Source organism: Nothoprocta perdicaria, unplaced genomic scaffold (assembly GCF_003342845.1).
Source record: "Nothoprocta perdicaria isolate Ctin4 unplaced genomic scaffold, notPer1 scaffold_2, whole genome shotgun sequence".
NCBI classification, from domain to species: domain Eukaryota; kingdom Metazoa; phylum Chordata; class Aves; order Tinamiformes; family Tinamidae; genus Nothoprocta; species Nothoprocta perdicaria.
Window position 1 is genome coordinate 7,606,089 of NW_020455204.1, and position 14,749 is coordinate 7,620,837.

General features: G+C 41.3%; 2 protein-coding genes across 2 annotated transcripts; both read right to left on the minus strand.

Annotated features, from left to right (window-relative positions):
* On the minus strand, positions 1-6,118 carry DDX55 (DEAD-box helicase 55). Its single transcript, XM_026037466.1, has 14 exons — positions 6,005-6,118; positions 5,831-5,881; positions 5,658-5,744; positions 5,381-5,472; positions 5,209-5,271; positions 4,798-4,947; positions 4,434-4,623; positions 4,098-4,180; positions 3,555-3,686; positions 2,860-2,952; positions 2,081-2,195; positions 1,616-1,784; positions 1,203-1,495; positions 1-505 (listed from the first exon to the last, which is right to left on the minus strand). The coding sequence occupies exons 1-14, from the start codon at positions 6,110-6,112 to the stop codon at positions 338-340; spliced, it is 1,794 nt and encodes a 597-aa protein (XP_025893251.1). The 5' UTR covers positions 6,113-6,118; the 3' UTR covers positions 1-337.
* A 966-nt stretch (positions 6,119-7,084) lies between these two features.
* On the minus strand, positions 7,085-12,783 carry TMED2 (transmembrane p24 trafficking protein 2). The gene is made up of 4 exons (XM_026037550.1): positions 12,536-12,783; positions 11,145-11,337; positions 8,793-8,900; positions 7,085-7,945 (listed from the first exon to the last, which is right to left on the minus strand). The coding sequence occupies exons 1-4, from the start codon at positions 12,713-12,715 to the stop codon at positions 7,821-7,823; spliced, it is 606 nt and encodes a 201-aa protein (XP_025893335.1). The 5' UTR covers positions 12,716-12,783; the 3' UTR covers positions 7,085-7,820.
* Between the last annotated feature and the right edge of the window lie 1,966 nt (positions 12,784-14,749).

Genomic DNA, 14,749 nt, shown 5'->3' on the forward strand with positions numbered 1-14,749 from the left:
TGTTTTGATATTGTAAAATAAAATGCCTTATGGTGTTTTCAAACTCACTCTGAAGTATGCTGTCACTTACTGATCTGGGACAGATATGATACCTGCCTGAACAGGAGTGCAGAAAGCTCCTTCTATTGCAAATCTGCACATACTGTGCAAGTTCAGCAGTTGCAGGTTTGTTCTTAATTGCAGGCTTGTTTATACTTGTACATAAGTATTCACAGAAGCAAGGTCTCTTCTAGGAAGAAATTAGATCAGTTTTCTTCTCTGCATCACTATCTTGTTATAAAAATACAGTTTTATTGAAATAGGCAGTATTTTAAAGAGGCTCTTTAGAAAAAGACTGTCAGTCTTTAGACTCCAAGTCAGACACAGTTTCTGCTTTGAGTTTACCCTGGCTGCCTGTTAGCCTCTTCTCAAACTCTTCTTCACTAATTTTGCCCTTTTTTAATCTTTTCAAGAGTCTGGTATCATTCAGGAGCTCCTCCATATCCTCATCTTCAATATCAGATCCCTGTCAACAGTAGAAAAACAGCAATTAAACAAAACAGCAGAGCTGAATAGCCAAGAATTGCCCTCCCTATTTGATTAGTACTAGATCCTTCCATTAGTTGTCAGCTGTTGCTATCTGATGTTCATCATAATCTTTCACTGTGGCTTGAGAATTAGTTAATGCTACTGTAAAGCAAAAGGTAAAATACTCATTGAGGTCTTTCTTCTATTATTCTTCTTTGCCTATGTTGAATTCTACAAGCCAGAGTTTAAATTCGCACAATACACATTGTGCTTCCTCCCACTCCAAAATATGTTTACATGTTTACAACACATTTTCCCAGGAGTATCCATACAGGAAGTAGTACCCAGCTCCCATGCAGGAGACTTTAATTCTGCTATACTCACTGTAAATTAAAAGAATTTAAAAACTTAAGTACCATCATTCCTCTCCACCGTAATCCCTGGATCCTAGACCTCTGAGAAGTGAAACACATGCACGTACTCACAGCATTCACTACCATCAAAGTTCCAAGTACTTCTCTTTAGGACTCAGCTTTAAAAAAAAAATCTTTAAAACTTCTTAGGTCTTGCCTACAGGGCTCCTAGAAAGTCGATAGTCAAAAACTCCTGTCAAAACAAAATCCCATTGCTTTTTGCCTTCTGAACGCATGCAGCCCTACAGTTTTAACAGTATGCAGTTTAATAGAACAGTTTACCTCCTCACGCTTTCTTTTAGCTGATATTTTCTTTTTCTTTTCCTTTTTGGCTTTCTGCTTTGACCAGGATTTGTTCTTTATGAATTTCTTCTTCCCTCCATTTTCCTGTCTTTCCTTTCTTTGTTGTTCTAATTGTTTTTGCCTCTGCTTTTCCCTATTTTTATCTTTAAATGGAATGGAGTCTGTATTTATAGTGACTGGAATAAAGTCTGAAAAACATTTTCCTCTTAGTTCAGGCATTTTTGGCATCTTCAGCAAGGCAAAACCTTTGGCAAGACTAGCAAAATCCAGATCTGTTAAAATAAAGATTATAAAGTCAATTTCTTGCAAGATGAAAAGTTAACCTAACTTAGCAAGTCAGAGAGTCTATAAATAAATATAATAAAATAAATAGAAGCCCTGCTGAGAATTACCTTTTATTCGGAAGATCAAATTACATTCATGTTTGGCATAAGCCTGGATATAAGACACAAATGCTTTCATTCCTTTCTCAAAGACAGCTCTGTCAGCCAAGGCCATAGACTTCAGTTTTGGAAGAAGATCTAACACATTTCTCTGTGGTTTCATTTCCTGCATGGGACACTGAAAGCCAAAAAACAAGTATAAAGACTCATCTGAATCATTAAAACTGAATTAAAAAAGCTTCAAACCAAGAGTTCTTCTTCAATTAATCTTAAGTGAGCTTTAATAGCAGAGTAGAGATATCTTCCTTTCCCTTTACACCATTTTTTATTTGGTTGAACATGCCCATTAAGCCTCACAAACGGTTGTTCTCACTCAGAAGGGCTCCCACAATAAAGCCCCTAAGAGGCAAGACCTTAATTTAATGCACATCAAGTTACATTCTTACTTGCAGAGGAGAAAAAAAGTCTACTGACCTTTTGGTTGATTGAGAGAAAGTTAACATAAGATTCTTCCATGGGAAGCAAAAATACCAGTGCGCTGCCGACATTGCCAATCCGTGCTGTTCGACCACAGCGATGCACAAAGGCACTAAAACATGACATAGAGCTGGTTATCGGGAGATGCTCACTTTGCTATGAAAAGTAATAGAAAGTGAAAGGGCAAGTTCTATGGAATGACAAATCTAGAGTGCTGTGTACTTCTGACCTAAACTAGTAATTTTAACAACCCATGGGAACCAGTGAAGTATCATACAACAGATCAATTCTCAGGACTGTGCATGTGAAACAGGGTGCATCTCTTCGAGAGGGGAGAGTTTAAGCAAGTTCTAACAAGTTAAAATGCAAAGAAAGGCTAATTTCATTTGAACTTTAAATGCATCATCCCCAAACAACTCTGTGCTTGCTTCCCTGCTCTCATTCACCCTAATATCTCACCTCCTGTTAACTCTTTGATATACTATGTCTTTCTTCAAGAGTCTCTTTGTACAAATATAAGTAGTAATAGGCATTTTAATGGCATTAACCTATATACCCATGACTTCCAACACACGTAAGTGACATTAAAATCATGTCAATTGCAATAGAACTACCATGTTTCAGCCTCCCTTGTTCAAGTATTGTGTGTTTATTCAGGTCAACTTTCAGGCATAGACTAAATGTGTTTTCCACAGCAGTAGATTCCCAATTAATATTTCAACAGTACCGTAACATGAGCAGAGCAGAATAAAGGTTCTTAGCATGTGAAATCATACCTTGCACTGCTAGGTGGATCATACTGTAAAACCCAATGTACTTCTGGAATGTCTATGCCGCGGGCCATCACGTCAGTACACACTAAAATACCACTAGGAAGAAAAAGCAGGCTTGCATTAAACTGGGCATTCATGAGCTGTACCAAACTCCCCACAGTTGTGTATTCTGCAGCTGCACTGGACAATGACAAATAAAATGTGTTCAGAAGAGAGACACGTAGTATAAGCTAGTTGCAGCTTTCATGAGAAAAATTCTTTGTAACATTACAAAAGGGAATCTGGTTTATGAAAGTGCCAACATATCACTAAGAAAAATGACTTCCTTATTCACCATTTGTATTCAACCACATCTGATATAAAATACTATATTGTATTATAAGACCTAAAAAATTAACAGTTTGGGCGCATTATTTAAATAGCTGCTCTTATACTCTGTTGATAATTCTTTCTTTTTAAATATTAAAAGCTAAAACTCAGTTCCCATGCTATAAAACAGGACAAGCCTCTCATAACTGAACACCCTGCAAAATTCATGAGGAATATTTTCCTGCAGGTAAAATACAGAATCACATTGCCAAATTCTTGGTCACATGCTACTAAAATACTATTTTAACACAAGCATATTGTCAGGTACAATTATACATCTCTTACCACTTCTACTTTTAGCTAACTGAAATCTTTTCATATATTCTTACCCCGGGAGCTTCCGAAATTCAGTAAATATCTTGTTACGTTTGTGTTTCATCTTCCCATGAATGCACATTATTTTCACTTGTTTAATTAAGGATTCTAAAGCCTTCCCATAATATTCCACACAGGCACACGTACTGTTGTAATTAAAAAAAAAGGCATAAAAGCAACAGCTTATGTGACATTGTTAATCTGATTAATCTCAATCATGCCAAAGCAGTCCGACTTCTTTCCAAAATATAGACTATGACCTATTTTTATCTAAAATACATCATTTTCAAAATAACATATAATCATCAAAAATACCTTACTTTAAAAATGCATGTAAAATTCATATAGCCTGCTCTGTAGAGTATACTGCAATCCTCACTCAAGGCAACAATCAATCGCTTTCTAAACACAAGACAGCTGTTAAAATTAACAACTTATAAAAATACAACCACTCTGAGCCAAGAACTAGCTATGTCATTTTCAACATTGAACACATTTTTTGAATTTAAGCAATAAAATGCAATATTGTTTTTACAATGAAATCCCACAGGAATTACCTGAAAAAGACCAGATGCTTTTCCTGTTTGTGTTGTCGAAGAAAATGCACCAGCTGATTAAATTTTTCATCCGCTTTGCATATCTACACATTTCAAAAGACAAAAAAAAAGTTCTTCTTTAAAATAAATACATAAATAAAGGACTGGATACAAAGTGATTTTCCCTATTCCCTTCACTCACGGGGACTTAGTTGTTACCAATTTTATCAGAACTCGCAAGAGCTTTATATCTTTCAGATTTCTCTATCCTCTGTTAGTTTACACCAAAATCAGCCCAAATTTAAACAAGTTATCTATAGGGAATGAGAGACCACCATGAAGCACAGAAGATCGCACCATGTAGTAGTTTTCCAGGCGTGTTGGAGTTTTCTGGGTGTTGCTCGCTGCCACCCCCTTCTCCTTCACGGAGATGCGGACAGGATTCCGGAGTCCTGCTCTCACCAAGTTCTCCACTTCTTGAGTCTGAGTGGCTGAGAACAGCCCTGTCCGTCTCTGCTTGGGCAAGAAGTCCAGAATGGCATTTAAGCTGCAAGTAAGCACACGTGAACACGAATGTCCTGACGCTTTCCTCAGGAAGAAGTTTAATCACAGGAACAAAACTAATTTTACAAGTCAGTTGTAGGCCAGGCTCATTCACATGAACCTTCCACAAGCTAATTAAAAACTTCAGGAGCATTGCCAAAATTTATTAGTTAATTACCTTGCTTCAAAGCCCATATCTAGAAGTCTGTCTGCTTCGTCTAATACTAATACATCCAGGGACTTCACACAGCTCGCTAGATCCAGCCCATCTGCTTTTCTTCTGAAGAGATCTTCCAAGCGGCCCGGTGTGGCTACAATGATGTTCCCGCTGTTTGTGATAAGAACACACAGAAATTTCGTGATTGCAAAAACTAAGGATTCTGCGAGGGTGGCTAACAGTTATCACACCACAAATTGCACTCAAATTGACCAGATTTTAGCAGATAACAGACAAATTTCAGTTTGCTACTACTAACTCTAAACCTTAAGCAGTACCACCAAATTTTAGGATGCCCTAATTTGAAAACTCTAAGGACTAGGATAAAACCACAATTCAGGTATCAATTCAAAATACTGAAAGTTAACTTACCCATGTTCTTTAAACTTTTCTACATCTTCCATGGGATTCCTACCACCAATTAAAAGAATCTGACTAAAATAAAACAAACACAAACACAGAAACATTGGAGTTATTTTTTGTTTTTTTACTAGGTTATGAATCACAGAAAGGGTTAGTTGTAACAAGTCTAAGGTCCACCCACCTAAACTGGGGGAAGTGTTTTGTGAAATGCGACAGCACCTCATCAATCTGAATAGCTAGTTCTCTAGTCGGGGTGATAATTAGAGCTCCAACCTGCACAAGAAAAACAAAAGAAAATTACAGAAAATGATAGAAGAAAGATTTAGTCAAAACAGGCCTTATATTGACTTTATACAGTCCAACACTAACCTTATACATACTTTTACTTAAATCCTTAATCTCACCGAGACATTCTGAAAAGATATACGGATATTTAGAACTGAAGAACTTGATCTCACCTGCATTTTCTTTAGTTTTTCTTCCCGCCTAAGAAGAATTTCTAGGATGGGGATTACAAACGCCAAGGTCTTGCCGCTGCCTGTTACCTGCATGAAGCAAAACAGAATCAGCCCTTCCCCTGCTCCAGAAACGAGAAAAATGAGGAAACCAAGCAGAGAAAAAGAAAACTCACCGCTTCTGCAGCAACGTCTTTATTGCTCATGAAGAGAGGAATGGTGGCAGACTGAAAAGAGAAAGAAATACCACGTGAGGAGCTGAACTCGATCCGATGCACCGACTGAACCTCACGGAGGTTCAAGTGTCCCCTCCGAGCGGTCAGCGCCGCGCGGGGAGCCGGGCCGCGCACCTGCACGGGGGTCATGCTGGCGAAGCCGAGGCCGCGCAGCGCGCGCAGGACGCCCGCGCTCAGCGGCACGGGCAGCGAGGCCCAGCCGCCCTCCGTCACCGCCTCCATCTTGCGCGGCCGCCTCAGCCGCGCCCGCCTTCCCGCTCGCCTCCACCCCGGTGCGGCCGCGGCAGCTCCGCCCGGAAACGGGCACCGCCGCGCAAACGTTCCGCCCCGCCGCCGTTCCGGCTGCGAAAAAAGCGTGATTTTAAAAAAACATAAGCATCGCTGCAGGCCCTATACGTACCCGCTACAGGACCAGATACCAGAGAACACGGAGGAAAAGCGCAGCCAAGCTCTAGATTCAGAATTATCTGCAATTTCCTCAGGACAGCACACAAGCTTCTCATCAAGAAAAAAAGAAACCACAAATTCACTTTTCTTAAAGAATTTGTTTATTTATCGAACCTGGGTCATATTTAGATTCACAAGCAATTTTAAATGTACATCTTTGAATTCAATTTGAGTGGTTTTTTCTTTTTTTTTTTTTTACACAAAAATATTGGCACACAACAGCCACAATAAGGTGTAATAGCCACCTTTCTGAGGAACTGCTGCAAGTGTTTGCCCAAGGTTGAAAAAACTTTACCTGGAACATGAAAACCTGTAACAAATTTTAAATTAATTGTACAAAACTGTTGTGTGTTACTTGTAGAGGCTCTCCCCTGGAAAAATTCCCACCCCATCCCCAAAATGATTACAACTAATATACATCAGTCACAACATAATCCTGGCTCAGCACCCACACCAGACACTTCTTTAATTTTTAAACCCATCATCAGATACCAAGAAAAGTAACTTTGTACAAAAACAAAAATCTACATGTGCCTGAAATAAAGAAAACACACCAGTAATTAGCTTTACACTAATTATGACCAGAAAATGGCAGAGATTGCCACTTAACTTAAATACAAGGGCTGCATAGCATTGTAATAAACCCCCAGAGCCATTAACCCTTTGGCATCAGGAATCCAGTTTTCCTGAACACTAAAGCACTGTGTGATAGTGCCAACACTGAGCTTTGGACCTGCGAAAACCAAGGGGTTAACTACTGTTTGCCAAAACACTGCACACAATTGGCTTTGATATAAACCCGTGAAAAACGGAAAACCACATGATGAACATTTGGTAATGAGAGGAGAGAATGTGTTTTGATATCAAGTATTTAATTTAAAAAGAACTTAGGAAACAAGTTGATATAATTAAGATAGTTACTGAAGAACGTTGTTTTAAACAGTAACTAGGTACACATACTAGATTGGAAGTTGTCAGCTGTCTTCTATTCTATTCATTACCAGAATAGAGTTCCAATTGTTTCTCCTTGGCAGTTTATGTAGGCAAAGAAAAGATTCTTTAGATTTCATAACATCTACTGCAGAGCTAAAGATGTCAAAAACACCAACAGTCACATTAGGGCCTTGTACCGTTTCCCTAGATAGAACTGCAAGAACTTATGGAAACAGAAAAAAAAAAGATAGAAAAAAAGACACCAACATTGCTTATTACTACAGTTGAATTACAGCATTTGCAGCCTGCTTGGACCTCGCTTAGCGTACAGACTAGGCAGATTTCAGTGAAAAAATTATGCCAATTAAGTGATGAGATTTTAGCACAGCTTTTGCTACAGAAGATATATAAAAAGATTTCATTTTAACTAGGAAGGAACATAAGCAAATAAGTTTTAAAGTTCAGTAAAGAGGGTTTAGAAACTAAATGACTTTTTTGACCAAGTTGTTTGGTAGACAGTGAACTGAAATCCAGGATCAGGGAAGCATTCTTAAACAACTCTTCGGACTTCAAAAAACCTCTTCAGATAGTAGATTTGTCCCAGTGTCATGGCAACTAGTACAAGAGCTTCAAAGAATGACCAAAGGACCACTCTGCTGTTTGTGTTGTCATTAACTGTTGAAAAAAAAATCTAAGTATGTGAAGAGCATTTAAAAGAAATCTAAAACATTATTTAGAAACACATGTCACTGGAAGTACCCCACCTAAGCCTCAAACTTAGATCACTGATAATTTCTGTACCACATCAGCATAAATGTTTCAGGAGTCACTTCCTCTTTAAAGTAAAAACCACAATTTCAGGTCTCAAAGTCAAGTGAGGAATTTCAGCTTTCTAAAGGTTCATCTTTGGCTTTAACGATTCAGCAATTTCTTAAATTAGACAGCTAGCAAGAAAAAAGTCATTAGTTGCACATACTCATCAATTCAGAAAGTTCAGAGGCCATTGCTTAATGTTGTACTTCACTGCTTCAAAAATTATTTTATTATTTCAAAAATATTCGGCCTTTATTCTTGCTGGACCTCCACTAATATCCTCCTTACCTTAGCTGTCACAATTGCATTAAAACTGTAAAAAAAAAGTTGTATTTTAGAAAGTAAAGATTGAAAGACTGTGAGGTAGCCACATTCTCTATTCAGAGGTTACAATAGTTAAAACCTATTCCAACAAGCCATCTACAAGAGACTTTGGCTCAATTAAGCCACACTCATTTCAATGACTAAATAAAACAGTTCTGCTAAAGTTTACCATTGAAAATCATATCACTACTGACTATCCTCATGAGTACACCATTTATAAATAACTATATAAATTTACAACAATAAAGCAAACATTATTTTGGATAACAATGTTCATGATGTAAGAGGCAAACTAGTTTAAAGAATGTTGCAAATGATAACCTTGAACTTAAAATTAACATTTAAAACACGTCTAGGGGATGGAAAAAGGCACTTAAATACATACTTGCTCTATGTATTCTCTCACGAACTTCCATATATTCTTGTTCATGCTTTACAGCTGTCATGGCCACAGCTAACTCATTAATCATCTCTTCTAGCTTGTTCTGATGAGCTGCAGAATAATTTCAGAAGCATAAAAAGTCTGTCACCGACTCAAAAAGACAATTTCATACAATGGACAAACGCTTAAATTTCCTGCCACATAGGAAGTTCTGAAAGAAGCCTTGTAGCAAAAGTAGTAGCATTTTTCTAAAAATTTCTCTATGGTATATAATGATCAGGCAAATGTCTTTCTCCACATCAGGTAGAAAAGAATGAATGCCCAAGTTAGAGTCAACACAGATCACTTATTTCCAATACGGGCATATGCCTCAATAAAACAATATAAAAACACACAAAATCAGTACCTCTCTAGTACCTACTTTGCTAATATATCCAGTATGTTTTAACAGTTTAACATTACAGCTTTTACTAGTAGGTAAGCTTGCCAAAATAGAACAACTGAGAATGTAGCTTACGATCATGATTCTGGCAAGCCAAGGTGACTTTCTGAAACAATATACTACATCCTGAGACCTTCCTGTTTAGTCAAGGACAGCACTCAGCAGAAACGTTGCCAAAGGGGCCTAGAGGAGGGCAAGAACTTGCCTCAGGTGCTGGTAATGCCACAAAAGCAGAGGAGGAGGAAAACCAGAGGAGGAAGACAACAAACCAGTGACAGTAGAAAGCCAGTCTGAGATAGCTCAGCAAATGGAACGACTAAAGATGTAAGATTATTGATCTGTCAGTCACAGGAACTTTTCTTAATATCTTCATGCTCAAAAAAATGTCCACGTATAAAATTTACAAATTATTGAAGTAATTTTTGAAGTTTTCTAGCACCAAGACGTAAGAAAATACATATGTTGAAAGGACATACTTGACACTGAAGCTACCTTGTATCATAAGTTGAAAACAAACCTATTCAATACATCTACTTTTTGTGAAACAGTCAGAAAAAGGACCAAATAATAAAGCTGATAAAAGTTACAACAATATGAAGAGCTTAACTAGTAGTTACTAAGAGTTTACCCATTTTTGTAATAAAAATTTCACGGCCACTGCAGTATGTGCAGTTTATTGATAAGAGAGAAGATTACAGCTGTATGAATTAAGACAACTGAAAAATATACTTTTAAAGAAGTCTTAAGCATTTACCTTAAAAATCTAAAGCCATATTAACATTCTTATTCAAATATCACATTCAGACTCAATAAGACTTAGCCAAATCTTTAAAAAAACGTAAAAGTTAGATATTTGTTAAACATCTCAAGAGATATCAAGCACTCAGTTCACACGCAGTTAAAAAACTTGCTAAAATAGGAAATAAGAACTTATCTTTCTAGCTACAGTTAATAATTTCTAAATAAAACTTTATAGCTTGTTAACCAATATACTTGTGAACCAATATAATCATTTATTTTACAGCAAATGACAGGTTTCAACATTTTCCCTTGTAACATGACTGTGAATTCAGAACCTGAAAGCAGCAGGCTGTTGCCTCCAAAAGTCCTTGATTACACAACACCTATTTTAGCAATAGAAAGCAAACACCATCTACAATATCTAACATTTCTGGATGTTCAGTGCTTTAGTTCCATTCCACCTAAAACTGCTGATCATGTCTTCTGTTAGCCATACACAATTGCCTGAAGGCAAACTGTCATGGACAGATGAAGGACCTGATCCCAAGAGCTGCCAAGCATCCAGACCTCTCAGTGCAAGCTTGCTGCTGCTCAGCATCACTCGGAATCAGACCTTACATGTAGTTTATTAAAAAGACATTCTCATGCTACAAACAGATGTTAAAGAGAAAAAGCAGACGTTAGGTGTTAGTGAATAAACATATGCACAAGACAGGATGCTAAGGAGCTTTCAAAAAGCAGTACACATACCATCCCAGGTATCTCCACCACCTAGAGAAAAGTGTAAGAGATGAACACAAGTACAGGACAAAAGGCTGCAGATAAAACAGTAATTTACACAGCTACGAGAAAATTTATATATTATCGAAGAGCTCAACTAGTGCACGTAGTAATCTACATAATGCAGAGCAAACTAGAAAATGAAATGAAAGTGAGGAAAAGACTAAAAGATAAAAGCATTAGTTTCTGCTGACAGACGAGGGATCCCCTGATGCTTTTGCATTAAGTTGTGTAATAAGGTCTAAAAACATCCACATCCATTTCAGCTGTGCAAGAAAACAGCTAACTAGACAGGTTGTAGAAACAGGAATCTTGAGAATTCTAGTCAAGTTTCCAAAATCATGCACATACGGAAAAGGCAGAGCTATGCTCTTTCCAGGGATTTTCCTCACCTTCTGTCTCCATGTCTTGCCCCTTTGGAGCTTCCCCAATATCAATAGTGAACATCACTATCTTGGGAGTCATGGTGGACATCCTGTTGCTAAAGCAAAACTTGTAAGTTCCATCCATGTGGGCAGCAAATGTGTATTTTCCACTGGACTCTCGATCACCTTTATAAATCCCTTTATTATCGGGCCCTGTAATCTGGATGAGGAGAATAAAATATCATATATTTAAGACAGTGATTTTGAATGCATCATTACAGCACTACACGCAGATGCTGAGATCATCCAGACTCATCAATAGCATCTCTAATTTGATCACCTTTCTATCTCTCTTCTACAGCCCCAAATAAATGCTGCATGTCTGCCTAGTAATTTTTTTTTGTTTGTTAATCCTGATAAAGAAAACTATATGAAAGCCTCTCTTACCAGCCCAGATTTATGTTGCATCCACAGTCAAGATAAGAAGCATTCAAGAACAAGGAAGCCGCAATCTACCTACAGCCTGGTCATTAGACAAATTAATAACTACAGGGGAAGCCTTATCTCTGATGTTTGAAGAAAAGCAAAAGAAGGATTAAAAAAATGTTCCTTCAGCACCTCAGTGCTGCTTCAGGCACACAACCGTGCACTGTGCATTGCTGCAGCTGCCATCTCAGGTGGAGTCAAGGCTGCAGTACCCAGTACTCAGGGTCATTGTATCTTGTGGTTTTCTCTCCAAGAGCCACCAAATCCAGGTGCTGTCACTGAAATGGGATTTCACGGCTTCCTTTCTGTCCTGTTTCAAAGCAGTGCAAAGTTCTACACATTTAAACCTAACCTCAGAGACAACTCTCAAATGGCTAAACTGTACTAGTCAAACAACCACCTGGTCTGTGCCAAAATGAAAGAACTTTTATCTTTTTCTTAGTGCTCTGGTGATTTTTGAAGAAAGGACCTACCTACAACTTGCAGGTGAAAAGCTGTAGCCTTGTCAGCCAGCAACCCGACTAAACAAGACAATGCTTTTGGACTGAATGGGGCCTTGCTCGTTTAAATGGTCCCCTGGATACAGCTCAACCTGCTGGTTCTCCCCTCCGGTGGCGGTTTTTAACGGGACCACTTAAAGGAACAAGGCACAACACGTCCCTAGAAGGGCTGTGAGGGCAGGGGAAGCGGGAAGGCTCTTCCGCCCGCCGGTGCCTCCTATGGGAATAGCGGCAGTGCCGGGCGCTTCCCGGGGCAGCCTGGGCGCTTCCAGAGGCCCAAGGCGGGAGCCCCGGACCCAAGCGGCCGCTGGGGCCGCGCTCGCGCCGCTCCGTGCCCCCACCGCGCTAGGGGAACGCTCCGCCGCGCCCAGGCCGAAGCGCCGGGGCCTCCCGCGGGCCGGGCCCAAGGTGATGGCGGCCGCCCCGCCTCACCTCCACGTCGATGTCGAGGAATCCCCCCTCGGCCACCTCGAAGATGAGCCCCATCTTGGTGCCGGACGGCACGCGCTCCAGGAAACACTCCTCGGCGTGCGCGTCGATGCTCACGAAGTAGGCGGCGGCCGGGGCGGCCAGCGCGGCCAGCAGCGCCAGCACCGCCCGCAGCGGCGACATGGCGGAGCCCAGCGGGACGGCGGCGCCGAGCGGCGGGGAGCGGGAGGGGGCGCTTCCGCCTCGCGCCGCGCCCCTTCCGGGGCACGGGGCCGCCGCTCATAGGCCGCCGCTACCCCCGCTGCCACGTCCCGCCGGGCTACGGTGGCCACAGAGGGTCCGCTCTGAGGAGGAGGCGCCTGGCTTGTGAGGCGGAGGAGCGCGCGCTGCAAGAGGCGGTGCTTTAAAGAGAGATCGGCCAATGGGGAAGGAGAGAGGGCGGAGCCGCTGTGGCAAGAGGCCAATCAGAGCAGGGGTCGGCAGAGCGGCCCAATGGGAAAGGAGAAGAGGCGCGCGCGGCGGTTCGCGCGGGGTGGGTGAGGAGGTTGTCTGGCAACCGCGGAGGGGCGCGCGGCTGCTGAGGCGACCGAGGCGGCGACACGGGAAGCGGTTGGACCGGGACCGGCTGCGACAGTAACGACTAGGCCGCGGGGGGGCCGGGGCTGCCCCCAGCACCACCAGGCCGCCACCGGGCCGCCACGATACGCAGCAGGCTTCTAGATCACCCAAGAGTAATAGCGCTTAAATAGCACCTTTTATCCTATACATATGAAATTTGTCCTTAAAATGCTTCCTTGCTCATTAACAAGAATATAATCCATTCGGAAATGCAGAAGGTTATGCAGGAGCTTGGGGAGGTCTCTTTTCACGACTAGCTATTTTGATTGTCAGCAGAGGGCTTAAAGATTGAAACACCATCTGGATTTCTGATGAAATATTTATATGCTACATTTTGCCAAGTAAGTGCCTGTTGTACTCCTGGGAATACCCAGGTGCTGATACTGAGGAGCACAGTAGGACGCTTACAAAATTCTGAGTAAAGACCTGCCCTACTGAGTCACTAAAAACTTGCCTTGTCTCCAGCAAGTTTGGATCAGGCCCTAGCTTGAGTACATTCAAGTACACATTGAATCAATATAGTGCTACTTACTGGCCTGTTTTTTCATCTGTCTCAAGGTGGTTTTAGTTAGTCTTGCTATGAGGCATGCTTTTCCTCTGCATGCCTTTGTGCATAACACCAGGAAATTACTTAACATTGACTCTGGCTATGTGTACCCCGTTCTCATCTCTAGCACAAATAAAATAATCAATTCAGAACATAAATTTCCCTGAAGTCTCACAGGGTGTTCTTCAAACATTTTTTTTCAATGTGTTCTTAAGCTGTTTTCCAGGAAAAGATAACTATGGCTTTATCTAACTTCAGGCTCTCTCTGGAAGTTTAGGTATTATACTGTGATGTTTTATTTAATAAGAGTAATAAACAGATGCATTTTTACAGCAAAGTGTTGAATATTTTAATCAAGGAAGGGAATTAAATGTCTAGCCCAGGTTTTTGGTGACTTGCTGCCTTCCTAGCCACCCAGGCTGATGAGTGCCTGCTGCCAGCACAGGAGGAAGTTCAGTTTTGCCCCTCATGACAAAGTCACACCAACGCTGACAGCATCGCTGAGTTCATCAGAGCGTCACCGTCTTTCATATTGTTCAAAATTCCCATTTGCTTGAACACACCACATGTATCAGTCACTTCAAACTTCTCCCACGGCTGCAGTTCAGTTCCCTTGATTTCAGAGTATCTTGTATGAACACATCACACATCACACATCACTGGGGCCTAAAGTGACTTCATGGCACCTTTATTTCAACCATAAGGGCTGACATACATTCTGTGCCTTCTGTACGTGCAACACCTGTACAACCTGGAAGCAAGGAGAAAGCTCATTTCCCTTCAGATGAAGCTGCTATAGATGCATTACCCAAGGCCGGGAGCACACGAAGCCTGGAAACGCCTAGAGGCGCTGAGAGCGAACCGAGCTCGGCTGCAGTTCCCAGGGAACCCGCAAGGAAACCGGGAGAAGGGGAAGAGAGGGAATGGGAAGGAGAAGGAATGAAGCGACCAAGCGCCGCGCCCGCCGCCGGCTCGGCGGCAACACGCATGCGCGGCGCCTGCCCTTGGCGGGCTGAGGGCGGGCCAATGGCGAGGCGGGGCGGGCGGGGGCG